This window comes from Mauremys reevesii, linkage group 2, assembly GCF_016161935.1.
Source record: "Mauremys reevesii isolate NIE-2019 linkage group 2, ASM1616193v1, whole genome shotgun sequence".
Taxonomy (NCBI): domain Eukaryota; kingdom Metazoa; phylum Chordata; order Testudines; family Geoemydidae; genus Mauremys; species Mauremys reevesii.
This window is the reverse complement of record NC_052624.1, coordinates 51,495,102-51,522,928: the sequence shown is the minus strand read 5'-3', so window position 1 is coordinate 51,522,928 and position 27,827 is coordinate 51,495,102. Positions and strand designations below refer to the sequence as shown.

The 27,827-nt window shown below is 42.5% G+C and overlaps 1 protein-coding gene and 1 long non-coding RNA gene across 11 annotated transcripts in view; one reads left to right on the top strand and one right to left on the bottom strand.

Annotated features, from left to right (window-relative positions):
• Positions 1-27,827, bottom strand: part of PHF14 (PHD finger protein 14) — a 288,520-nt gene that overhangs the window by 235,367 nt on the left and 25,326 nt on the right. For all 9 annotated transcript variants that reach the window (XR_005593828.1, XR_005593827.1, XM_039523434.1 and 6 more), the window contains exon 5: positions 635-794. Coding sequence is in view for 7 of the 9 variants with exons in the window: in XM_039523434.1 (XP_039379368.1) it covers positions 635-794 (160 nt within the window). In the remaining 2 variants the exon portion in view is untranslated. The remainder of the gene's footprint in view (positions 1-634; positions 795-27,827) is intronic.
• Positions 768-26,244, top strand: LOC120397497. 2 transcript variants are annotated; one of them, XR_005593830.1, is made up of 3 exons: positions 768-928; positions 5,335-5,561; positions 26,064-26,244. It is a non-coding gene; the product is annotated as an uncharacterized LOC120397497 (long non-coding RNA). The 2 variants fall into 2 exon arrangements; XR_005593829.1 differs by lacking the exon at positions 26,064-26,244 and having other exon boundaries at positions 5,335-5,690.

The window sequence follows — 27,827 nt, the reverse complement described above, 5'->3', positions numbered from 1 at the left end:
TACTCACATCTCTTTTTGAAGTCTTGAAGTGGGGTGGGGGCGGTTCCACTGGGTATTTAGCTTCCTACACATGTCTATTCCAGATATTTTGGTGGTGAAAGCAGTATAAATGCTTGAAATACATAAAATAAGTAAATCACTTTCTACCCCTCTAATTTCCTTGACCCTTTAAAATATTTTTTACCTAAACTGAGCAAGAAATTCATGGCCATGAAGGGAAGATTTCTCAGTATTGATTAATGTATGTAACAATGTATGCTGACTGCATATATCAGTGAACATCAAGATTTATTGCCTCCTGAACTATATATTGACCTCTGCTTCACCTCAGTCTATTTTTAGTTTATAGGGCAATAAATTTTGATGTTCAAATCAACCAAACAATATCTGCTTCCTATTACATCGGTGTAAAGGATATTAAAAGTATACAAAAATTAAATGTTGGACTAGAAAATACAAGCATTTTTCTAAATCAAAATGGGAAAAAAAGATCAGCTCCAATACTATTTCACTTATGCTATTGTCCCCTAATGAAACTCACAAGAGTAAGTCCAGGATTGTGTATTACATATTTCACTTTTACTTTTAAGACTGTGGCAATATCAAGTTTGAATAATCACTTCTGAAACCTGACCTGCCAGCATCGGTCTCCTTGAAGATTCCATCTTGATTGGGACATAGTTCACAGCTAGGAGATACCCCACATTTGCATGCATCACAAAACCAAGGTTCAGTGGAGTTTTCTGAAGCTGAGCTCATAATAGAATCACTCTCTCCATCAACACCATAGCAACCTACAGACAGAGAAAATAAAGAGCAACTGAATACAAAAGGAGGTACAATTATTTCAAAACAGACTTCAAGGGACACATTTTCAACCCAGCACTAAACAGGCTTTATGCAAGCACAACTCTGCACCCAGACAAAGGTGAGTATCTGAAAAATCTAGTCCCTGAAGGTGACTTCCAAAGGAATTTTTTTTAATTGGGCTTTTGATTTTTACTTCTCCAATATATAAAGAAGGCCTGAAAAGTGTTTGTTTATATGTAAAAATATGTTTTCTCTGTATGATTTGTATGTTTTTTACCACAAAAATACCAAGACTGTCCAGTTTGTTCAGCCCTAATTTGGTAAGATTTTAAGGGTGAACTATAACATTTTACTGAAGGAATAAGAGTGTTGAATCTTTAATAAAGGCTTCCATTATTCAAAATGTTAGTCAGTAAAAATTAAATTGGCATTAAAAAGGGATTTCAAACAGCAATTAAAAATCCTCTCACTTTTTTAACTCATTATGTCATGATTACATTAGTTCTCCAGTCAGTTTACAGTCTCCCAGACAGGAAATGACCTATTCATGTAAAAATAGAACAATTAAGAACTTTTCGGTCCTTCTTTTTGGTACATCATAAATAAAAAAGTGCACAAGCTATTTTTACCCTGTTCCGGGTCACCTTTAAAATGAAAATGTAGAACATGAATAAATGCATCAAAGCAAAAACAAAATTCTAAATAAGTAAATGTAAGTTTATAAAGATGTTAAAATATTTACAAACAGTACTTATACAAACATTTCAAATTGGAGTTCAAGGGTATTTTTCCTAGCATTATTGGGAGTTCCCCCTCCCATTAGCATCCAGGACACAAAAGAAGGCATGTTCTGTTGTCCCAAAGAACATTCCAAAGGCCGGGGCGGAGGACGGAGGGGGGGAAAAGAGGAATAAACAAGTAAGATGGCCAAGTGGTGACTGCCCACACCTTAAAACAAGCTTTTAATTATTTTTTTTTAATTTGAAGTATTCTACATACATGCACCCCACACCACTGCAAATTAGTCAGCTGTTAGGTGTAATGGTAGAGGTAGGACTTTAGGAGACTTGAGAATGAAAGGAAAATAGCCTTATGAACCAACTCAGGGAAAGTGTTCAAGTATAGAGAGCAGTATGGAAGGAAGTACAGACACTACTGTAGACATGGACAAATGACATGTCAAGATTTGCATAACTGGCAGAGGAAGGGGAGAAAGAGTGGGGGAGAAGGTGGTGTAACATGAAAAGAGATTTGAATGGATAAGTTATGAGAGGCAGTGGTATACTAGGACTTTTCTAACAGAATTCCCACAAGATACCACAAAACTGAAAATTGGATGCAGAATTTGTAATTGCACACTAAAAATAGCAAGCATCTTATTTGATAAATACACAGAACATTGGCTTTTACTTTACCTTTCCAATTTAAAATTTTAAAATAGATTATGATCTTTATTAACACTTTATCAAAAATACCCAGCAAAATCTGAGAGCTGCAAAACAGTTTATTTTATCCATCAAACAGAAGTTTGCAACAACATTGCAGCCATATAAATGGTCACTGGTAACAACAATGTGCTGTATAAATAAATCAAGGTTTTAAAAACAAACTTACAGTGCAACAGATGTGGCAATTTTCTGCAATATATATGAGAAATCTTACTGTATTAAGTTTATGTATCATTGTGGGCCAGTGATTATATTTTACTCCCTGGGGGAGAGTGAATACTGCCCTCAAGGAATTAAGAAAAGTGGGGGATTATTAGGCAAATTCACTCAGGATGTAAACACTGCCGGTGAGGTACCAGCACCTGGAGAAGTTTGCACATAGTGGTGGCAAACTGGATTCGCCAGAGACCAACATACAAAAAAGGACTTTTGGATAAACAGCCTGAATTTGAACTGACTCAGGGCCTTCTTTACAATCCAGCAAACTGATAAAACCTTTTGTCCAAGGGGGAGTCCCAATCCTTAGGGAAGGGTCGAAAGGACTGACTCCTGCCAGAGCTCCTGCTGGAGTTGGGGGAGGAGGGGAGTGACTTCTGGTAAGTTTTTTATTAAGCAGGCATGTAGGTTTATTTATATGCTTTCTCCATAATTGCTTTTACCTTAAGAATAAATGTGCTTGCTTAGAAAGACCTGTGTGGTAACTTATAGCAATGGGCAATTATGCAGTTTACAGCCTCTGAAGAGAAAGCAAACCACAGACGCTGGCCATTTAGGCTATCTGGCTTGCTGAGAATAACAGTGTAGGCAAGGAACTCTGCAGTCTGGAAATAACCCTGGTCAGTAGGGAGAGAAATATAGATCTCCGCCCAAGAGAGATGACTGCAAGGAAGGTGGAGGCCTAAAAGTAAGAGCTCTTGCTTCACCATGTGGGGAATACAGAGGCAGTTGCCCTGAACTTTGACAAGTAATATGTATCATATCATAATAGCACAGAATATTTAAAAGTTGTGTATGTGTACTTGAAAGAAATCTAATTTGCCTACAGTTACTTTTTTGGAATGTTACACAAACATGGAATGTTTTTGGAGTGTTACACAATCTTCTTTATCCCCAAAATCTCACATATATCATGTAAAGTTAGGCTCCCAGATAGGATTTGCAGGGCTCAGGAAATGTAGTAGAACACCCCCACTGCCACATCAGACCTATAAGGATAGTGTAGGCTTCCTTGTCTACGCTCATTTCTCTATTCTTGCTTAAAACAGCAGGGTTAAGGGACTATCTCCCTTCATTCTGCCATCCCAAACCCAGCAAAAAAATAAAAAAGCTACAGATAAACAGTAGGGAAAATCAAAGCATAAAACATACAAATATATTCAAATCCATCCTCTTCATACAGTTTTAAACTTCTCATAGCTCCTGATTCCCCTTCCACTCCCATCACTAATACATCACTCAGAATGATTTACTTAACCTCTTCCAACCCATCTCTTCTCTTTCGTAAATAGAGCTTTCTCCACCTTCTACTTACCACATCACATAACCATGTCTACCATTCTCCCTAATCATCACGTGAGCCTATGTTGCCCTTTCCTTCTCCTGCACCCCACTGCCCTTTCCCTCATCAAGACAATAAGTCAACTGTACAGAAGAAATCTGCAAGTATTTTACACCATTTGGAATCAAAATTATAAAAAAGGTAAGGAGGGGTCACCTCTCAGCCAGTTTTTAATGAAAACATATGTAAAATGCTTATGACAATTATACCAAAGTTCTCCTTAAAATATATATTTTTTAAAACCCAGTTTAATAAAATTTATTCATAGCTGGATTTTAGTTGGTCTCAAAACATGTCACAGTATTCTCACGTTTGTGAGTGTCTCATGCCAGAACAATTAAAGCCTCAGTTACAAAGCTGCTCTAACCATCACGATGCATTCTACGGCCACAAATTAAATATAATTTCCACAAACTTTTCTTTGTTGCCCAGAGGGCACTCCCTTAAATGCTGTTTATTCATTACAGAAACTGGGGAATTTGCATGAGCTCTTCTGACATTTTAGCTTAAAAGAGAATGTTAAAACTGCATTAGTAGTGAGCCACTATTTCCTTTCTGAACACTATTTTTCTCAATTATGAAGCTGTTTAAGATACTCCGACTTTTAAGCAGTGGAATTTTGAAGACCTTTTGTCTTTATTCGAATTTGTCAAGTTAGAGAACATTAACTTGCATTTAATTTTTTTCTTTTAAATTTGACTTGTATTATCTAAGTTCTCAAGCATAAATCATGGTTCATATTAACAAGCGTACTTTATACAGTCAAATTAGAAACATGCCCAACAAACTGATGTAGTGTTTACATTAGCATAGTTTTACCATGTTATATTACATCTCACCTTACATATGGCAGCTCTTAGCATTGTAATAAAGGAAACTAATGTTCAGAGATGAGTGGGTTAAAGTTTTAGTTAAAACAGACGTTTCATTAACAGTGCAGATGTCAATGTGGTGTGTTGTAGCTCAGATACTGTACATATGGACATACTAGGAATACCTAGATAAACAATACATAGCTGAACAGATCTGTTAGTCTTCTCTGCATCAATTTGTACTTGTCCTCAAACATCCCTCATCATTCACTGCCCAAAGGCACCTAAATTGGAGTCCTTTTGCTTTTATTACTGAAAATTACTTATATCAGAAATTAAAGATTCATGAAACAAGTTTCAAGATTTAGTTATACTAAAGAATTGACTAACTTTGTTTTAAATTTTCCTGCATGAATTATTTTGTCTCCTTTATTTTCAGTTTTGTCACACATTAGGGCCTGGGCAGGTTGAGATGGTATGCTTGTTATGACACTGACCTATATAACTTGATAGAAAATTTCAGTGAAATAGAAATTTAGGTACAAGCAACTTCCACCAAGCACTTAGGAACATTTGTTTGCAATAAGAGGCCTTGTTTGAAACTGTTAACAGCTGCATTTCCATATCTCCCTGAACTTTTTCAACTGGATCAAGGAGATTTTCTTGTATATATTTCTCATGAAACTTGTGTGTTTGTTTTTTTCAGGCAAAACATAACTGAGAATGTTTTGCAGAGATTACTGTCTTTTCTTATACAACCTAGCCATTTATGTATGTCTGAGAGCAATGGAACAGCTTATGAGAGTGACTGAATTGGTTGCAAGAATAAACTCTTATCTACAAAAACAGATGAAATCCCAGAATATTTGAAGACAATTTGGTCAAGAGGAAAAGGGGAAGAGGAGGGAGTTTACAGCTGTAAAACAAAGAAAGGTACCATGAATCCTGTCAATGACTTTACATCAATAAAACAAACAAAATCATGATATCTATAGAAACAGAAAACTAAAATACACATTTCCATTCTCCTTTCTGGTTTTACCAATAAAAAAGTAAACATTTTCCTTGTGAATTTAGCTAACATTTCAGAAAAAGCTATGTTTTTACAAGGATATACAATTGAACCCTGTTATGTCGCCGGCCTAGGGGTTTGCCAAAAAGCGGCGAGATAACCGATGATCGAAATAACCCCACCCCTGAACTCCCCTGCCCTCTCTCCAACACCCCCTCCCCGCCCCCTTACCACGCCGCCTGCACGTGGCTGGATCCGGCGAAGCGGGACGGGGACCCGGAGCCGGGCAGCCAAAGAAGCGGGACCCGGTAAGCGGGCCGGGCGGCAGGCGAAGCGGGGAGCGGGTAAGCGGGGCCGGGCGGGCGGGGACCGGGGAAGCGGGGCCGGGCAGACGGGCGGCGGGACCGGGAAGCGGAGCCGGGAAGCGAGGGTGGCGGCGGGACCGGGAAGCGGGCCGGGCGGGCGGCGGGAGCGGGCCGGGCGGCGGGCGGACCGATATGCGGGGCGGGCGGGGCGGGCGGGCGGCAGGCGCAGGCGGGCGGGCGGGACCGGGTATGCGGGCAGGCGGGCGGCGACAGGCGGCGAGGACCGGTATGCGGGCTGGGCGGGCGGGACCAGGGAAGCGGGGCAGGCGGGACCGGGAAGCGGGCCGGGCGGGACCGGGAAGCGGGGCCGGGCGGGCGGGCGGCGGGCAGCGGGACGGGCCGGCGGGGCGGGGCGCGGGCGGGGGCGGGAGCCGGGCGGCTGGGGACACGGTGGGTCGGGGAGCCGGGGCCGGGGGCTGGGGACGCAGGGCTGGGCGGCCGGTGAGCGGGTGGCTGGGGACGCGGGGAGCCGGGGAGCTGGGCAGCTGGGGCTGGGGAGCCGGGGGGTCGGGGACGCGGGGCAGGGGCAGGGCCAGGGCAGGAGTCGCGCGGCTGGGGACGCGGGGCCAGGGCAGGAGTCGCGCGGCCGGGGAGGGATGCGGCAGGAGCCGGGCAGGGCCGCCGCCGGAGTTAGTAGTTTACCGGTAAGTGGCAAATTCGGCGCTCTTCTGTGCTCGAGATATTAGGGTTCGGCGAGATTAAAGAATCAACATAACCGATGAGAAACCGATAAGACAAAGAGGGAGTTTGGCGGTTCCACTTCTAAAACGTCGACTTAATACGATTGGCAAGTTAACCGAGGTCGAGATAAATGGGTTCGACTGTATTCAGCTCTAAATTTACAGTTTAAAAAGGCATACCATTAATTTAAAAATTATCTACTAGTGTTATAGGATTTCTGCTGAAGGTCAGTGGAAAAAATATTGTTTTCAGTTTACTTTGCGAATATGACATCAGTTGGTGTTTCCCATTCACTGTAAGTACTTAGAAACAAAAGCATTTAACAAAAACCATAGAAAAATGTGATTGTAAAACCACAAAAACTGATAGGGAGAGTCAGGAGGCAGTATAGTACCCAAAACTATTTTTGAGCTTTGTTTATAAAAAAGATCAAATTTCAAGTTGAGGGTAACAGCCAAGTATCATTGCTGTAAATTGAAGATGTGAATGGCACATATCACATGTTCCCTAACTTGTGAGCCAAGCTACTAAGCACAATAAAAAGGGGGAGTATTTCTATTATGAGTCCTTTTTTCCCTGCATGAATTCTGCTGGCAAACTAAGAACGTCACAGGTACCTTTGAAGTTAGGAAAGTGGACATAACAAATGACAAGTCCACAAATGCAAATGAGTATAATTTATTCCACGGTTGCAGAAATAAAAGGTGGTCATAACAAAATTATACAAAAAATATTTTGGAAAGAACTATGAGATCCCTCTAGGATGAATGGTGACATTTACTGCTTAAAGACTATAATCTGATTCACTTAAATTCATTTTATTACATATCTACTAGTTTAATATAATTTTAACTAATACTCTAATAAAAGAATATTAGAATAAGTATAACTGAAAAATAAGTCATTTTGATTAATAAATCTAATTTCTAGTAAAGTAAAAATATAAACTTCACTTTTTTTCACATCATCATAAAAATATGAATTTGTGTTTTACCATGCCAGAGTCCACTTTCCTAATTCTGATGCTTTAGACGAAGATGAAAAATCCAATTAACTTTACTGGCCAATTATGAAATTCTATACACAGACTCAAAAACCATCTTTCATTTCTGAACTAATCAGGAAATTCCCCAAAGCATGGTATTTATCCTCTCAAAGACTATACATTAGAAATATTATTGGTCATAAAAATGATCCAACCAATAAGACCAGCTATAAAATAATAAGATAAAAATGATATTCACATGTGAAATCTATGGACTAAACACCACACAAAAACATTTAACATAACAAAATATGTTACTATGGTAACATCAAGTAACAAAAATCTTGTACAAACTAGTAAAACAGATCCTCCAAAAATAGGTATTAATGCAGTTCATCTGTATAGCAAATTGTCTGGAGACCACTGTGCTCATTTTGAGTAAAAGACATGAATCATCCTAAGTCTTTACCAATGTTACAGTTAATTAATGGGTTCAAATTCAAATTGCACCCTTCCTTTTGCAGCTTATATTTATTAATAAAAATAATTCCTAAAACACTCACTAATATAAAGTTAAAATATCAATCACGGTTTATGGTCTTGAAGACACCAATTATTTAGCAACTTAGATTATGTATTTGCTTCTTGCCCAAATACTATGTTCTGTTTTCAGATGAAAAAGTAAAGTAATAGGCCCAAAAGTGGTCTTCAGCACCCACAATTCTTGTATAGGTCAAGGGGAGTTGCTGACATGATAAGCACCTCTCAAATTAAGTCCTAAGGCCCCAAACCTTCATACACTTAAATATGTAAGTAACTTTAATTACGTGAATAATCCCATTCAATTCCACAGGAATATACAGAAGAGTAAAATTACTCATATGCTTAAGTGTTTGTCAGCTTGGGGACTAAACAGGCTAGTGTAGCTCTACCATGGGATGTCCCAAGTGAAGCTACCGCAGGCCTGAACAGTAAATCATAACATACCTATCTCTTGCTTTAAAAGAGTAGGGTGGTGGCAAAGTTGATTAAGATTTTTTTTTTTAAATGTTGAACTCAAACAAACAATTTCAGTTTATTTAGAGAAGAAAAAGTGCAACCAATAATGGATGTGTTCATACACTTCCAAACTAAAATTTATGCAAGTCTATATGTAAACTCTGTCGGTGTTGCAAGGTTTGTTAACTTCAGTTCTAAAAGTTAAAATTTTATGTAGCTCTACTTTAAAATAATATATTTTAAATTAGCAAAAAGCAGTTCAGGAAATTGCTACTTGATTTCTGTGCAAGAACAAAAGTGTTGTTATTGTCACTAGCAATTAAATTTTGTCCCAGCAAGAAATATTCAAAGTAATACGGTATTTCTATATGACGTCTCAATCTCTGAAAATTCACCTATTGCTCAGCAAGCAACTATCTTTTGCATTACAATAATGCAATAAATAGCAAAGGACTTGTTAAAAATTAAATTCAGCTACTTTTCAAGTAAGATGGATCAGTTAATATTTTTGTTTTCAGAGCAGTTAAACTACTGAATTCTGCAATTATATGGCAATATGATTTGTTGGTTTGGTTCATTATCCATTGACTAGCATAAAATAATAACAATGCTCAAACTCCTCTAGTGACAGAATTAGAATTTTCCATAGTAAACTAAAACTAACTTCAGGAAATTAAGTAACAGCATAACACAAATTGTAAACAATATTCGTCTTCCATTCCCATACAACACTCACCAGTAAGATTAAAAAATATGAGACAAGTACAAGTATACTAGTAGGTGTGCGAATGTATCAGCTACCATAGCTAAAAACATTTATTACAGATACCGTACATTATATTATATTACTTTATTCTTTAGTGTGATACCAGCTTTAAATAAAAATTCAAAAAAAAAATCACCAAATAAAATGCTTAAAAAAAAATAGTAGTTCTAATATATTAATCCAGTAAATGACATTGGAAGTTATGTCTGGGCAATAACTTTAATATACAGAATGCAGTAAAGCCCACTATAAATTGTTTACTAGAGTTGATGAATGTAACCTCTTTCTGCCTGTAGAATACCTCTGAGCAGACTGTGATTTCCTCAAATTTGATTATTCAAAATTACTCAATGGTATTCAGGGGTGGCATATTTTATTTCACCATATGGACTGATGACAATCAGTTTCTTTCAAGCATTTAATGCTTTTTCAGCAATGGCATCTAGTTATCAGATTTCCTTTACTAACAAATTTGCTTATCAATCTACTAATAAATCAACATTTTAACCTCCTCGATATCATCTTGTTTTGACTGAGAGATGTTGCCTAATTAAACTTGTTAATGAAGTCATGTGCCTGGGGTACTTATGCTAACTCTTTCTAGAATTACAAATGCATTTCTAATCATTATTTTCTTCATCGTGTGCTGGCCAAACTTCATTTATGTAACAATGCAAATTTAACTCCCTCTGCCAAGTAATTACATCACACATTTGTTAATGTTTCCTGAGCCAGACATATTTTCTTAACGTAAGCTGAACTCAGTGACAGCCTTAGTAATTTAAAAATAAATATATTAGCCACAAGGAGGCATTCAACCTTTTTGTTAACTACAGCTTGCAAAAGCTCTGCAGCATATTGATATAATCAGTAAGAGGGCAGCTGTTACTGAGAGAGAATGCACTAGGTTATCATTAATCACTGCTGATAAATACACTGAAAGAATCTTGTCCACAACAGAGGAAAATGAAGGGAAGTCAACCCACAGAAATGCAATTCAGCCAGAGACTTGTGTGTACATTCAGGCAAATAAAGCTACACAGCAAGGATGGAACTATACTATACAGAATATCTGTTCTGCATATATTATTAGGACTCTATATCTAGGACACTGTTTACTATGAAGATGCAGAAATGCCATCCACCCACATCAATGGGTGGGGAAACTTGACAGGACCAGTGTTGAAAGGGGGCCAGTCCCAGTAACAAGGAAGGGAGACACTCACCAAGGGACAATAGGTAGTGCCTCCCTCGGGAGTCTCTTGCACCCATTGTCCAGCTATAGGGTTGCCAAGTCTCCAGGAATTAAAGATTAATCTTTAACTAAAGACTATGTCATATGATGAAATGTCCAGGAATACATCCAACCAAAATTAGCAACCCTCTGGGGGAGGGGGTGCTAACTGGCCAACATTCTGAGCTCCCAGGATTTAGCCCAGTTCAAGGGCCATGGGGACCATCTTTCAGATCTCTTCCAGCAGAGAAAAGGTTAACTCACTAGGTTCCACCAGCAACAGCAGTCCTCAAGATTCCTTACCAGCCATCCTCTGATTCTGGGGCCCTTTTCCCCAGAAGCAGTGGGTCTGCCCCAATGGGAGGAAGTCAGTCCTGTCTCCCTGCAGGCAGTTATACCTCTGCCCCCACCCCAGCATGGGGGCTCTGCCTGTTATCAGGGCAGGAGCCTCCTTAAGGAGGAAGTCCATGCTCCCCATCCCCTCCCTGTTTAAAGGGGGTTGGCTGAGAGTTACATGGGGAAGCTGGGATCTGAAATGGTGTAGCCCCGCTCAGGCCTGCAACTGGGGCCTCTCCCCATCCCACCACCCACTTGTGGGAGGAAGGAGTCCACTAGCCACACGGCACTGCTACAGAGGCTGGGAATTACCCTCCTGGAGCCATGTTTGTTGCCACACCTCTCCATACTGCTCCAAGGGGAGAGGGGGCACATGGTGATGTGGTACTGCTTCAATGGCTGGGAATGGCCCTTGTTCTGTGTTCCTGGGCTGCCCAGCTCTAGGGAAACCACTCTTCCTGGTCCCTACCTGCAGGGGTGGGGAGATTGGCTGAGGCTCAGATAGCACCTCTACAGTGGCTGGGAAGGGCCTAGTGGGGAGGGGATCACATGGTGCCACTACAGCAGCTGGGGGAGGGCAGGCAAGTGTCCCCAAGCAGCCCTATCAGAGCTAGGTCTGTTGCCTTCCCCCCTGCTCTACACTCCCCCATGAGGAGATGCCACTGGAGTATTGTGGCAGCTGCAGGAGTGTGCTGCTCCTTCTCTCTGGATGCATCCCCTCCCACCCCATTTCCAGCTCTGGTGGGGGGGGAGGAAGGCTCACAGGATCTTGGCCACAGGTACGGCCAGCAGGTGCCTGCTCCAGGAGCTGCCCTGAAGGAGCCAGGCAGAGCCCCCAGTCCCTTCCGCCCCATGCCTTCCCACCAAGGCAAGGCAGCGGCGGTTCCCTCCTGCAGGCAAGGACCCAACCCTGCCCTAACAGAGGCTCTGAGAGTTGTGGCTTCAGAGGTGGGTAAGTGTTATTTGGGCAGCAGTGCCAGGGAAGCACAATCCCCAGAGGGAAAATGTGCTCAGTCTTCCCAGGAAAAGAGCTCAAGCGAGGATCAATGGCCTGCAACAACTGCAGAAGGAAAGTCACAAGAGGAGGAGAGCAGCTGAGTAAGAGCTGGGACCTCAGCAGGGCCGGTTCACTGTGTAGATGGTGCTGAGTCACAGGATTGCACTCCTCCTAGATGGGATCCTGAACCCTCATATAGGAGATCCACATAATAGATTCGGGCTCTGAGTTTGAGGAAAGTAAAGGTCCACGCCTTATTGAGGATGATGAGAAGTGGGTAAGCAGCCTGGGGCCTCACTCCCACAACCTGCCACGAGTCCAGCAGGCATCCTCAGGATGCGACGGTGTATTCTCCGGTAGCCTGCACATACTAGTAGAGGGGATTGCAAACTTTGGTGCTGAGGGGAAAGGGTGATGGCTCAGGTTGCTTCTCCCTTGGACTCTCCACCCCCAAGGAACATGGGGTGACCTAGTAAGATCACTGGCACTGGTGGCCCAGAGGTTGGCAAAACTGCCCGATAAGAATAGTCCCCTCTCAGAGGAGTGGTGACACTCACAAGTTAGGGGTGAAATTCATGTCCTACAAAGGAAAATGGAACAATTAGGGAGCCCCTCCCCCCCCCCCTTCACCAAGTAGCATCAATCCTAACAAAACAGGCAGGAGACACAGCAGCTAACGCCACCAGAGCTTATGTGGGATCCAACCGCCCACTTGGGAATCATCTGTCTAAAGGGGTTAAGGAAAAGGTTGGAAAGGGGAATGTGTGGATTTATTTACCTTGCTGTTCAGGGAAGAGCAGATGGAGGAGGGAGTAAATAGCATAAAAAATTTTGAGGACAAACCCTGCAGTGTTAAGGTGACCCAAACTCTTAAATGTGTAGGATGCAGACCAGTTTATGCGAGTATAATTTGTGTGAGGAGCCCCAAGAGGTGTATTTCCTTTTTCCAATACAAGGACTTAGTAGGAGGGCTTATGCTACATATGGTGAGGTAGCATAGTTAAGGTATGACACAGAATTTAGAAAGATGGCAGCAAGGGAACCAGATTTACCATGGGGTAAAACAGAACTTTGATTGCATGTATGACTCCTTAGCGCCCTGCCCAGGTACCATTCACAAAAAGCAGATTGCCAGTGCCAAAACCTTCTTTTTAAAAATATGGATATAAAAGCCAATGTGTACTTTGGATTAATGATAGGAAACATTTTCACACCCAAGGCTGGTACAATCACTGCTGTAGGATGTGCTGGAGTCAGCATACCACACTCTCCTGGTAGGTGAGTCAAGGGTAGTTCCTGCAGGACTGTAGAAAAGGGGAGGTTTGCAAGGTCCCAGTTCTTCAAGAGATGCTACATGGAAAGGCAATAACCATGAAAAGGGCTCCTTCTATAATTAACATACAGAGTTATGAAATTTGCTATTGAACTACTCTAGCGAAAAAGACAACCCATTCCATAAATAAGTGTTCAGCTGGTTTCCAAATCCTATATGAGGGCGTGAGGTGCCACTCATGGACAAAGAAGTCCACTAAAGGCTTTGAACATTATGTGTAAAGTTATGAATTTTCCCCTCCTTCCCCCCAAGAAAAGGCAGAGATCACCTTGGAGGTGACAGGTCCCTTCCCATACATTCCAATACCAAAATTTCACATCTCTTCTAAGCATGGTAGCAATGGCAGCAAGGGGCGAATATAGACTTTCCATCACCTGTTCAATCCCTGGGGTTCAACAGTAAAATGATTATATTGCCCTCCGCTGTGTTCAGTGAGACAGTCCTTATTTGATGCTGCGGGTAGCCATACTTAGGGAGTGTAGTCCTGGGGTGATGTTGGCAAAATGCAACATCAGGTCTGCATTCAAATTGCTTCAAGGGCATCCCAGGGACTTTAACTTGTTTGAATTTCAGTTGAAGGCCATTATTATTTTGATAAAGCTGTGCCCACGAAGTACTCAGTGTCATGTGCCAAATTTCAAAAAATGCAGCTCCATGTTGGAGTGGGCGATACTTCCCCACACTGGACAGGCCAGTCTTGTGGACAATCTCAGTATCTTCCTATGTTCAAGAAGATTAGGTAACTGCAAGTACATGCTTCAGGTATTTCAGAACCTAGTCAACAGCCTTGGGGTTCCCCTTGCCACAGAAAAAACAGAAGGCTCTGCTCAAAGTTTAACATATATGGGAATTGAACTGGACTCAGTCTGGGGTTTCTATGTTTGTGACCAAGAGCACCCCTACACGCTACTGTAATAATTTCTGTACAAAATATACCTTGTGAGCTATCATTTGAAAATAAATAACTAGCTGTTCAATTATATCATGGTGAAGTGTATGCAGCAACATTATGTGTAAAGTTATGAATTTTCCCCTCCCTCCCCCACATGAGATGTTAGCACATGTTCAAATCCACACAACCCTGACTAGGCAAAAGTTGTCAAACAGGTCTATCCTCAACAAAGAAATGTATATCTACCTCCAACTACATACAAGTAGAGCCCTACCAAATTCAGATCTATTTTGATCAAATTCACAGCCAGAGGGTTTTTAAATTGGTAACTTTCAGGTTTTCAGATGTTTAGGTCTGAAATTTCAGTGTTGTAACCATGGGGGGGGGGGGAGGAGTTCACAAAGCTGTCATCCTCACTTCTCTGCTGCCTTCAGAGCTGGACTCTGAAGGCAGCCACCACAGAGCTTCCTGCAGCCAGGAGAGGTACCCAGAGATGAGTCTGATCTCCCTCCCTCTCTCTCCCCCACAGAGCAGCAATGCAGGGGAGAGGAAGTCCTGTCCCTCCCCAGCTCTAGTAACTGGACTAGTAACTGGAACCCAGTGAATAGTAGGAGCCCCCAGCTGGGGCGCCCCCAGCTCTGCCCCTCCCCTCCAATAGCTAGATTTCATGAGGGAAGTCTACTCTCACAGTCCGTGTTTTTCACACTGTGCATTTGGTAGGGCCCTACATATAAGTAATAAACAGGGTCCTTGATACAGCAAAAGGGTGAAATGGCAGGAGATAATGCAAATCTGCATACACAGGGGAGAAGAAAGCATGGTGGCACCTTTACCACAGACTCCATGTCACTTTCTTTCCTGTTTGAATAAACTCTGTTTGAGGGCTAATCCTCAAAAGAATCCACTTCAAAAGGGTGATTGGACTATAAAAGTGAGTGGCAAAGAACACCACAAGGCATCTCTCTCCTTTCCCTTCCTCCACCCGCACTTCCATGTAAGATTACAAAGGAACCAGCCCTTTGACTTCGTGGGGGGAAATTCTGACCTTAGAATTTGGTCAGCCATGTTTCTGGAAATAAGTGGTAGGGATTTTACCTTGAACCAAGTCTAACTTGTTGAGTTTTGGCTACTAGAAAGCATTTTATTTTTCTTGTAATGGTTTCTGACTTTACTATCTTATACTTGTACTCACTTAAAACCTCTCTCTTTGTACTTAAATGAATTTGTTTTATTTTTCATCTAAACTAATCCAGGGTTGCATTTAAACTGAACGGTTTAGCAACTCCAGTTAAAGGAGCAAACTGTTGAATATTGACCCTTTAATATCTGAACTTTCCAGGAAAGGGTTGAACTGTGCAGAACAGATGTTTTGGGGAAAATTCAGGACTGGGAGTGTGTTGGGGTTACCCTGAAAGTAGTAACTAAAGCTAGTGGAAGCCACTGTGCTACTGGAGTGTTGTTCACAGGCTGTTAGGGTCAGAGTTGCTGGACCAGGACTGCAGCTATACACAGACATTCAAAGTGTGAGCTACATGTTGTTAGGCTGTTTGTGAGCAGCCCTGGTTGGTAGCTACAACAGCAAAGCATTGTGAGGCACCCAAGGCTGACGGGCAGGCGGCCACACAACCCCTCACTGGTTGAGACTGCACAAAAATTGTGACAAGGTTACCTAGAGAAACAGGAATGGGTCAGGGCACTGACGTGGGCTCTTAAGGGAGCAAAGAAAAATTACTGAGGGTACTAAAGGTGATTATGGGGAACCTAAACTTTGCACAGAGGGTGGTGGCTCCCAGTTGGGCATTTTGTGCCCATCTGCCATCAGCCTCCTCTGGAGTACAAAAACCTTCCACCACCACTTTATCAGAATGACAAGAGAAACGAAGGAAGACTTAGAAGTGTGGGAAAAATTCCTGGAAGAGTTTAATGGTAGTTTTTGTTATGACATTTGGTATGGTTGCTCAAGACTGAGCTGCAGGTACAAGCTGATGGCTCAAGAGGCATAGGTTTGGGGGTTTACTTTCAAGGTGAGTGGTGTGGACAAATAGCCTGAGCCATATAGCTTTCTGGCTAGCAGAGGGGACATCATCTTTTTTGAGTTTTTCCTATACTAGTGGCAGTCACTAGTTGGAGAGAAAACTTTCAGAACAAGAAAGTCCATTTCTGGTGTGGCAACCAACCCATTGTCCATATTGTAAACAGACAGTCAGCTAAGGCTGCTGTGGTAACAAAGCTAGTGATTGTCTTCATTTAACACTGCCTGTGGTTTAACATCATTTTTCATGCAGTTCATGCAGTGCATGTCCTGGGAGTGGATAATGGTGTTGCTGATGCTCTCTCACTTTCAAGACAACAGACTCTGGGAACTTGCTCCACTGACCCACAGGGATCCAGGGGCAATGCCCTAACAACTCTGGGACCTTGGCTCTTAGAAAGCCTACCCAGTATTATATATTAGATCAGGGATCAGCAACCTTTGGCACGTGACCCACCAGGGTAAGCATCCTGGTGGGCCGGGCCAGTTTGTTTACCTGCCACGTCCGCAGATTCAGCTGATCGCGGCTCCCACTGGCCATGGTTCGCACATCCCTCGGCCTGTGCCGCTTCCCGCAGCCCTCACTGGCCTGGAGCAGCAAACCGCGGCCATTGGGAGCTGCGATCGGTCGAACCTGCGGATGCGGCAAGTAAACAAACCGGCCCAGCCTGCCAGGGTACTTATGCTGACAGGCTGCATGCCAAAGGTTGCCGATCCCTGGGTTAGATGGTAAGGAGCCCTGTAACCCTGGCTCCAGTTATGGGTTACATAGTAAGGAGCTCTGTAATCCCTGCATTGGAACTAATTAAATGCCGGGTACAGGAAAATATGGGTGATGGGGCAGGTAGCACCCCCACCCCTTTTGTTAAAGATAATAAAAGTTGGGTCCTGCTACTAAATTCTATGCACGTGTTTGTCTGTATTTTGCCGCTGTGTCTACATCAACTTACCTTTTATGCTACCTGTCAAACATGGTTTTCTTCTGTGCATATGTTTGGTCTCTGTCCTCCAAGCCAAAACTGCCCCACTATTCTAACGATTATTGCTAGTGTAAATTTAGTGTAACCTAAATTTTAAACAGAGTGCCAACTCCCTTCCAAACTGTCTGGGTCTTGTCGCCTCTACAAAAATTCTCTAATTTTACTTTTTATTTTTATTTTTTTAAATAAACTAGCTGTTTGCTTCAACTCTGAGGCAGAATTGTGTTTTGTTTTAATTGAATTAGATAACCTTTACAAGATACAATAGATACCAGTGAGCCTTGCAGCAGAATTTAGGTCCAGTATCCTTCAGAATACATGGGACATCTAATTTTGCAAAGCGTCAGAAATACATTTTGTCCAGGTCATAACAGTCCATGAACATGGTGGATAAAAATCACTAATTTAAAAAAAAAATTCATCTCATTGGCCAGGTGACATGGAGCTGCTGTGTGATACATTTTACAAACAGCACAGTTCACCACCACCACATCTGAATGTTTTCTACACTAACTAGAAAAAAATGTATTATGTAATATTAGGTTGTGAATTTAAACACACAAAAGTTAGGAAATAAAGTGTTAACATTCTTATAGTATCATTAACTCTTCCACAAACTGCGTTAACAGTCGGTGAGACTGTTTAATGTAGACAATATGTAGTTTTATGTTGAAAACCTTGACTTTTTCAATTTTTGGCTTAATCCACAGAACTGTAATTTTTTTTAATGGAAAATTACGCAAGTTTTAAAAAACACTAGTATTGTAACAGTTCCAATTGAGCTTTCAAATTCATACCGTACTGAGGTGAATAAGATGAGGACAGGCAGATTCCCACCTTTGCTGCTACTGTTTGGAAAGAGACAACTTTCTGTAAGATTATATTAACAGAGCAACAGCATCTGCTGCATCAGAAATGAAATGAGAACTTTTAATGAAAATTCAGCATTTGCAAAAAATCTGCAATATGTTCACAACTACTGTATTTCACAACCCATAATTTTCTATTCCCTCTGAAAATACTTCCATTAAATCTGAGAGTATTCTGTCTTCTCCCTCCCCCATAGTTAGTTACCAATTGACCTATTTTCAGTTTAAGTTCAATCTGACAAGGTCAATTTCAGAAGATGGAAAGTATGCGATGGATTTCACAAAACAGATTCTACACAAAAAGCCAACACTAGAACAGAGAAAGTTGTAAAATCAAAATACCAGTAATTAAATGATATTTTACTATACAATAAGTACTCTTAAGAGTACACTCCTTTTTAGCACAGAAAATTCAATTCCCTGCCATAGAGATCACAGCAAAGTAATAAAATAAACAGACTGAAAGAGAGATGTCTGGGCAAATGTAGAACTTATTTAATTCATAGCAACTAAACCCAAGGGCAATTGCTGGCAAGTGCACTACCCACAGCTATGTCACATGCTATGATATGTACCAGACAGTTTTCTTCAGACACACTGCAATCAATATGTCAGGAGAACTGATATCACAGTTGGGGGTACCCTGCTATTACAAGTAAGTTACAAGATCCTAGCATAAAGGCATCTATCCAAAGTGACAGATTAAAGATTTTATAAAAGAAATGTGATTTATCCACACCTAAAAGTGAACATTTTGAAAAGTAATTATACTGTTATAAATTTAATAAACAGAGTCTTCCTTCCCTCCTTAAATCTAAAATTGAGGAGAAAAAATACTTTTAGTTTTGTCTATGAAACAAAAACTACTACAAATGTTTGTCAGTAGACTTACATTTCTAGACTTGCATTGAAATTTTTCATAGACACATGAAAACAAACCAGGGTAGTGAATTAGTAAACTAGCCTTTCATTTGTATTGTTTATAGGTTTGGGGTATTATAGACTGCAATCACTCTAAATGACAGTTACCTGCCTTACAAAGTTCATAATATCTACTAAGATCTTTGTAGAGCTTCTAAACTCTATGCACCACATCAATTGGACTTATAAATTGAGATAAAACTCCATAAAACTAACCCAGAAGTTTATAAATTCTGAGAAAATTAGGAGTAGGTGGAAGTCTCAGCAGCAACTCATGAAACAAGGGACAGAAGAGAGAAAGTCAGACAAACCTCCATCCCCTGCGCACCCCCATAGAGATTCTTACTAGTCTTAGGGCATGTTTACACTACGAAATTAGGTCAATTTTATAGAAGTTGATCTTTAGCAAAACGATTTTATACAGTCAATCATGTGTGTCCCTACTAAGCGCATTAGATCGGTGGAGTGCTTTCTCAATACCGTGGCTAGCATTGACTCATGGAGTGGTGCACTGTAGGCAGCTATCCCACAGTCCCTGCTGCCCATTGGAATTCTGGGTTAAGCTCCCACTGCCTGATAGGGCAAAAACATTGTTGCAGATGGTTTTGGATACATGTCCCTCCCTCCCACCCTGAAAGCAACAGCAAGTAATCGTTTTGCGCTTTTTTCCCTGGGCTATCCATGCAGATGCCATAGCATGGAGCCCGCTTAGCTGCACATTGCTTTTGTGAGCATTGTAAACACCTCGCACATTATCCTGCAGTATGTGCACAGCCTAGCTAGGAGCCGCCAGCACAAGGAAGATTGTGAGGAGGACATGGACACAGACGTTCCTGAAAGCACGGGATGTGGCAATTGGGATATCATGACAGCATTGGGGCATGCTGAGTCAGTGGAACTCCGATTCTGGGGCTGGCAAACAAGCACAGACTGGTGGGTCTGCATACGGTTGTGGGTTTGGGATGATTCCCAGTGGCTGCGAAACTTTCGCATGCGTAAGGCCACTTTCATGGAACTTTGTGATTTGCTTTTCCCCACCCTGAAGCGCAGGAATACTAAGATAAGACCTGCCCTGACAGTTGAGGAGCGAGTGGCGATAGCCCTGTGGAAGCTTGCAACGCCTGTGTGCTACTGGTCAGTCAGGAATCAATTCAGAGTGGGCAAATCTACCGTGGGGGCTGCTCTGATCCAAGCAACCAAGGCAATCAATAACTTTCTGCTAACAAGGGTAGTGCAGGTCATAGTGGATGGCTCTGCTGCAATGGGGTTCCCTAACTGTGGTGGGGCAATAGACGGAACGCATATCCCTATCTTGGCACCGGATCACCTTGCCAAACAGTACATAAACCACAAGGGGTACTTCGCAATGGTGTTGCAAACACTGGTGGATCACAAGGGCCATTTCACCAACATCAACGTGGGATGGTCAGGAAAGGTGTATAATGCTTGCATCTTTTGGAACTCCAGGCTGTTCAAAATGCTGCAAGAAGAGACATTCTTCCCAGACCAGAAAACATCCCGTTGGAGATGTTAAAATGCCAGTAGTTATCCTTGGGGACCCAGCCTACCCCATGGCTCATGAAGCCGTACACAGGCAGCCTGGACAGCAGTACGGAGCAGTTCAACTATAGGCTGAGCAAGTGCAGAATGGTGGTGGAATGTGCCTTTGGATGTTTAAAGGAGCGCTGGCGCTGTTTGCTGAGTAGATTAGACCTCAGTGAAAGCAATATTCCCACTGTTATTGCTGCTTGCTGTGTGCTCCATAATATCTGAAAGTGTAAGGGGGAAACATTTATGGCAGGGTGGGAGGTTGAGGCAAATCGGCTGGCAGCCAATTCTGAACAGCCAGACACCACGGCAATTAGAAGAGCACACCGAGGCACACTGCGCATCAAAGAGGTTTTGAAAAACAGTTTTATGACTGACCAGGCTATGGTGTGACAGTTGTGTGTTTGTCCTTGATGCAAAGCCACCCCCTTTGGTGAATGTACTTCCCTGTAAGCCAATCCCCCTCCCGCCCCCTTTAACCACAGCTGGCACAGGAAATAAAGTCCCTATTCTGAATCCATTCATTCTTTATTTATTTTTTAAAAAATTGAGATCATTGACAATGCTGACTAGTAAAAGGCAGCCCAGTGGGGTGGGGGGGAAGAGGGAAGGACAAGGCCACATTGCTTATTGTGGCCACACAACAACTCAAAGCTGTTTGAATGACAGCCTTCTGTTGCTTGGGCCATCCCCTACAGTTGAGTGGCTGGGTGTCCAGAGCCTCCCCTCACCACGTTACTGGGCATCTGGGCGAGGAGGGCAGGCGGTTACACAACGGATGCAGCGGGGTTCTGAACTCTAGTTGCCTTTCCTGCAGCTCCACCAGATGCCTCACCACGTTCATTTGCTCCCCCATTAGCCTCAGCATCTCCTCCAGTTTGTTCCGATCATACTCACTGTATGCTTTCCTGGCCTCTGCCACTGAATGTCTCCATGCATTCAGCTGTGCCCTATCAGTGTAGGAGGACTGCATGAGCTCTGAAAATGTGTCATCGCGAGTGCCTTTTTTTCACCTTCTAATCTGCGATAACCTCAGGGACAGAGTTGATACGGGGAGCATAGAAACATTTGCAGCTGCGGGGCGGGCGGGCGGGCGGGGGGGGAGAGAGTAGAATTTAAGAAGATAATTTCTGAGAACAAAAGGGAGACTCTTTCACAGTGAATCAAGCAATTCACAACAGACAGAACATGTGTTTTAGGTACAAGGTCGCATTTTGCCTTTTATATTGAGTGCCTGCCAGTATGGTGACACATCACACACGGCTGGGCAACAAAATTTAGTTTCCAAGTAGCCATGGTAAGCCAAAGGGTACGCAGGGTTGGCTTCTTCCACGTTCATAACATGTGGGAATGGTTTCAAACTGCAGCGCCGTCCTTTCCCACAGCAACCAATGCCGGTTGGGTTGTTTGTTTAAAAGGAGGAGCTGCAGTTTTGGGTGAATGTGCAGCACACCCCTCCCCACCCTGTGTGGCGATTCTCCGGGATGATCCCTTTTAGCCAAGCGCAAACAGCCCAACATGACTGGGGTCTAATGTGTCAGGGATCACCACACAGAGGGGATTATTGTTCCCTTACAAAAATTCCTCTATTTCAACCAGGTGACCATGACTGATATCACTCTCCTGAGGCTGACATAGAAAGATAAAGACTAAATGTTGCATGAATGCGACCAAAACCCAGGACCATTCGCTGCCATGCTTTGTGCTGCAATGATTCCAGACTACTTGCTACTGGCTTGGTGTGGTAAAGTGTCCTACCGTGGATGACGAAATAAGACAGCCCTCCCCAGAAACCTTCTGCAAAGGCTTTCAGGGTACCTCCAGGAGAGCTTCATGGAGATGTCCCTTGAGGATTCCTGCTCCATCCCCAGGCACGTTAGCAGACTTTTCCAGTAGCTGTACTGGCGGTGAATGCATCCCAACTGTTCAGGGCAAATCAAACATTAAACACAATTGCTTTTAACCCCTGTAATGTAATTACAAATGTGCACTCACCAGAGGTGCCTTCTCCGCCTTCAGGGTCCGGGAACAATACACCCTGGGAGGGTATTGGCTCCAGGGTGAGGAAAAAGTCTTGGCTGCCGGGGAGAACGGATTCGCCGCTTGCCTGCTGCACATTCTCCTCCTCATCATCATCCACAAAATCCTCCTTCATGTTGTGTAAGGCTGCCACCTTGCAGGTGTCCACGGACAGTGGTGGGGTAGTGGTAGGGTCCCCCCCTAGAATGGCATGCAGCTGATCATAGAAGCAACATGTCTGGGGCTCTGACCCGGAGCAACCGTTTGCCTCCTTTGTCTTTTGTTAGGCTTGTCTGAGCTCCTTAATTTTCACGCGGCCTTGCTGTGTGTCCCTGGTGTAGCCTCTCTCCACCATGCCCTGTGTGATTTTGGCATATATATCAGCATTTCTTCTGCTGGATCAGAGTTCTGCCTGCATAGACTCTTCTCCCCATACAGCAATCAGATCCAGTGTCTCCCGTTCGCTCCATGCTGGAGCTCGTTTGTGATTCCGGGACTGCATGGTCACCTGTTCTGCTGAGCTCGCCATGCTGACCAAACAAGAAATGAAATTCAAAAATTCCCGGTGCTTTTCCTGTGTATCTCATCACGGAGGAGTACAGCAGTTGATTTTAAGAGCCCTTTTGGTCGGCGGAACGGGGCTGGTTGCATAGATGCATTCCTTATAAAAATCGACCTAACACGGCTGAATTTGACCTAACCTCATAGTGTAGACCAGGCCTTAGTCACTCTCAGGTGCTATCAACCCCACGTGAAATAAATACTGTTGCTCCTCTTTCAAGCAGTAGCAGACTTCAGGGCTTTGCAGGTCAATTTCCCGTTGGAGGGGACTGGACTGTAACTTGTGTGGACACCCTTTACTAGATAGGCCTCTGATCTTTATTGGGAGTGTTCCAGTTGGGAAGATCCTGTGTGCTGCAATACAGCATTAGAGACTATAACTCCCATGATATCTTGGGAAAAGAGTGAGAGACTCTCTCTTCCAGACAGCGCAGGGAGAGCAGGCAGTGGACTCCATTTTGGGAAAAGGAGTGAGATTGCTGGTGTGGAGCTCCGTCCACACCAGGAGCTGCTGCTAGGAAGCCAGAAGCTGTTTGAGAGCCTTCAGGCGCTTTGATCAAGCAGGGAGCCTCAGAGGCTGTTGGTGGCTTCACTGGAGCCAGTGCAGTAACTATTGCTGTGCCTAGAGCTGACTGAGGTGGGCCTTCAGTGAAGGAACTGTGAGTAACGCCCACTCTTATTTAGGAAAGTGCTTGCAAGGGAAGGGGTACAGCAGAGAGACTGAGTCTGAGGAGAGGCAGAGTGATCATCCCATCAGACCAGGAACCAGAGCTACTGACATTTGGTGGGGCGAACTCCAATCTTCCGAGAAGTTGTGTAGCTTGTTGCCTTGGCTGGAGTGATACACAAAACCAACAAGAGTGCTGTCTCCAGCTGCAGATCTTCAAGTGCACCAATGCAAGTGTCTAGGACTCTGAAATCCAGAGGAGTGTATACTCCAGGGTGGGGTAAATGATGGCAGTGTAAATGCCAGTTAGATACGTTTCATTTATCACTGTATCCTATATTTGTTAATTGATTTTATTCAGCTGCACACTGTGGATTTAAATTAGTAGTGACATTTAATCTTAGTCTGCTATACCTGGTTTATTTAAATTGTTAAGTAAAGGTGTGTTAACTCTACTTTAAGTATATTGGATGTATATTATTTATAACTGGTATTTTTGAGTTAGACCCATGCCACAAATTATTAGAATAGGTTTATTCCTGGAGGTTCCCAAGGCATGCCATTGAGTGTATACAGGGGCCAGCCAGGTGGAGGCACTGCCAATTTTAAATTCCTTTAGGAGTACAGGGACTGCAGCAGAGGGGTGGATGGAGGATTCCCACCTATCCAACATCACCACTGGGATACTCAGGATCTCCTTTAATGTCAGCATCATCAGGCACACAGGTGAGGGTTGCCCGCTCCTGAGTAACCCAGGGAGGAAAGGGGGATTACACTTGTTTTATTTACACTATATAACACCGATACAGCCTTTGTGCAGAGACTGTGTAATACTCACATACTAAGAAAAAAAAACTTGCAAAACTATGTGTAGCAGCACTATCTAGTGACTCCCACCACAACAGTATCAAATTAAGCACCGCAATACATACTATATTAATTGAATTATTCAGTCTCATATTAAAAAATGGTATTTAATTAAATACATCTGACGCTGCAGAGTTCCTAGTCTGTGACATGCAACGTTTTTATTCTGATGTGAAACCCCTTTGCTATAGACCCCTTGCCACAGACATGAAGCTAATCTTGCTACAGAGTACATTTACTCAATTACCTGATTGCATTGCTGAAATTTAGATGTAATCTCCTATATTTTATCTTTTAACACTGTATATACATACCCAGATCACTTATTTTCCTTCATACTCAGTTCTTCCTATCATTCAATCCAGTCAATCTTCATAGGACTCCACTCATTTCTTTGATATGCTGTTCGACTGCCAAGTGTCATTACTAAATTATATCTCAGACAACTCAAATGTTAGCCATAAATATGCTAGAAATAACTACAGAAGTCAGGAAGTAGGTAATTATTTTGCAGCTTATCTACACAAAAATTATAGGTACTTGTGAATACAATGAGTTTCTTTATATGTGTGCTGTTGGAGGTGCAATGTAAGGTCTGAAGATTACCTTCTAACTAAAAAAAGCACATTTGAATGCATTTAGCATTATAGAAATTCCTGTTTCAAGCAGGATGTCCATTAAGATATAGTACACCTTATATCATCATCATCATACTCCAGATAAAAAGTCAAGTCATGTCAACAGACTTTATATTCAATGAGTTAAAAAACAGAAAGTTACTGCACCTGAAAAGTAAACAACAAAAACAACAGATGCATTTGGACAAGATGAAATTAAGAAAAATGGATGTAAAAAAATAAACTGTCTACCAGTTTATCCCTACAAATGCCTCAGTGAAGTCAGCCAATTGCCTGGCTATTTAAAAGTCCACTTGTTCCTCAGCCCCATACGTAAAAAAATTAGAGTAACGTAGGGCTCCATTGGTCTTCTCCACAGAAATACTTCTTACCATATTTGTGCTGTTGACCCAGATACAAAGTTTAAAGCAGTGTGTCAAACATATAGTTAGCTGGTTTAACGAGGTCCTCATGATGTATGTGTGTGACTTATGGGACATTCAATTTGCATAGAAGCTAATCTTTCATGTAAAAAACGGTCCTTGCTCTCAAGGCTGTGAAAAAACTTTCCGAATATGAACTGGGGGTAGTCACTGCAGCAAGGTCTTTCCAAGTCTGCAGACAGCTTGAAACAATGATTCAGTGGTGTGACCTCTCTTTTCCTGTATTAATCTCATTGGAGTGTCAACTATAAAATCAAATGACAATATTTTAATATTAACATTGACTATTTCATTTCTGATAATTTTTGCAGAGAGAATAGGGTGGGAGCAAAGCTGCTTCTGCATGAAAGGAAATGCAATGGAAACAGACAGCAAAGTGGAAGGGAAGCACAAAGGATGGAGAAGGAAGAGAAACCAGAAGATATAGTGATGATCTGAAAAGGCTAGTATGTTTTTCCACTTAGTGACATTTTATGCAACAATAAAATTCTGAACAAGAAAACTACGAGTATAGTTACTAAAGGCCATATTCTATCCTAGATCCTTGTACAAAACTTCCACTGATATCAGTGAATGTTTCACTGTGGATAGAAGGGAATACATACATCCTACATGTTTATCCACATGAGCATAAACAAACATGAAATTCAGTCCTCTTTGTTCGACACCACTCACTTAAAGGGATAATACCAGATCGCCTCTTTTCCTAAAAACTGCTTGGCTTTTGAGCTAAGGGTCCCAGTAAATCCTCTTCTAAGCAGAGTAGATGCATAGCTAGCAGCCAAGAAGACATTTCCATAATGTGTTTCTCTACATAATTTTTTTTAAATAAATCCATGCCCCTAAAGTAAAACAAAGAGTTTCATGGATTAATGTAAAGGTTAACTAAATCTGATTTTAAACCTATTAAATAAAATAAATGCCTGAATATCAATGACAAATCTTGTTCCATTTCTAGCAATTTGGACTAGTTTGAATTAATTAATTTTGTTTGTATTCTAAAAAGCTAAAGAAAAATATTATACACATTGTACTATTTACATCAAGGGATACAGGAGTAAGCTTGAAGACAAAATATGTTTGGTGACAATGTACTTTTAGACATTTAAAACTACAGGTAAAATAAAAATCCTTGTTACAGAAAATATATGACGTTATTATTGTGCAAACAGACAACTATAATCTTCAAATTTTTGAAGAAAGAGGTTTAGTAAACTAAGGGAAGAATTACACGTTTTATAAATTAAAAAAAATAAAAATTAAAGAGTTCATGAATTTTAACCAGGGAAAAAAAGATTGTCACTTCTCCAACATCCCGTATATACTCGTTCATAATCCAATTTTTTTTTAGTAAAAAAGGGAAGCGCCAGAGAAGGGGGTCGGCTTATGGACGAGTATAGAGAGGGAGGACACAGCCCATCACCCCAACAGAGAGAGCAAGAAGAGGCAGCACAGCCAGAAGGGAAGAGGCAGGGCTAGAGTCTCTCCACTTCTGGTCATGCTGCTCTCCCCCCAGCCTCCGAAGCAGCTGCAGCTGCGGGGCTGGCAGGCTGCAGCCGTGCCGCTCGGCCCCACCCCCCAGATCAGGCTGTGGCTGTGCCGAGCACACTGCAGCCGTGCTGCCCAGCCCGCTGGAACATGCTGTGGCCACGCCGCCCGGTCTCGCCCTCCAGAGCAGACCAGACCAGAGACATCCTCCCCTGGCCCTCCCCAATAAAATGGGAAGGGATGGGATGGGGAGAGTGGGGGGGGGGGTCCCAGGCTAGAGGTGGGGTCATGTGGGGGGTGGTCAAAGGGGTTACTCCCCTGACTCCCAGCTTCTCCCCCCCAAAAAATTTCCCCACCAGTTGCTGTCCTGGCCCATCAGGGTAAGCAGTTGGTGCGCTGGGACACTTTGTTTACTTAGGTTTACCTCCATGCCTGCGGACGCTCGAGGTAAACAAATCATCTCAGCCCACCAGCGGCTTATCCTGATGGCCCGGGAGCCAAAGTTTGCTGACCCCTGAATTATAGGGTTGGCTTATGAATGGGTTATAAAAATTTTCCATTTTTACTTATCCATGTTGGTGAGGTTG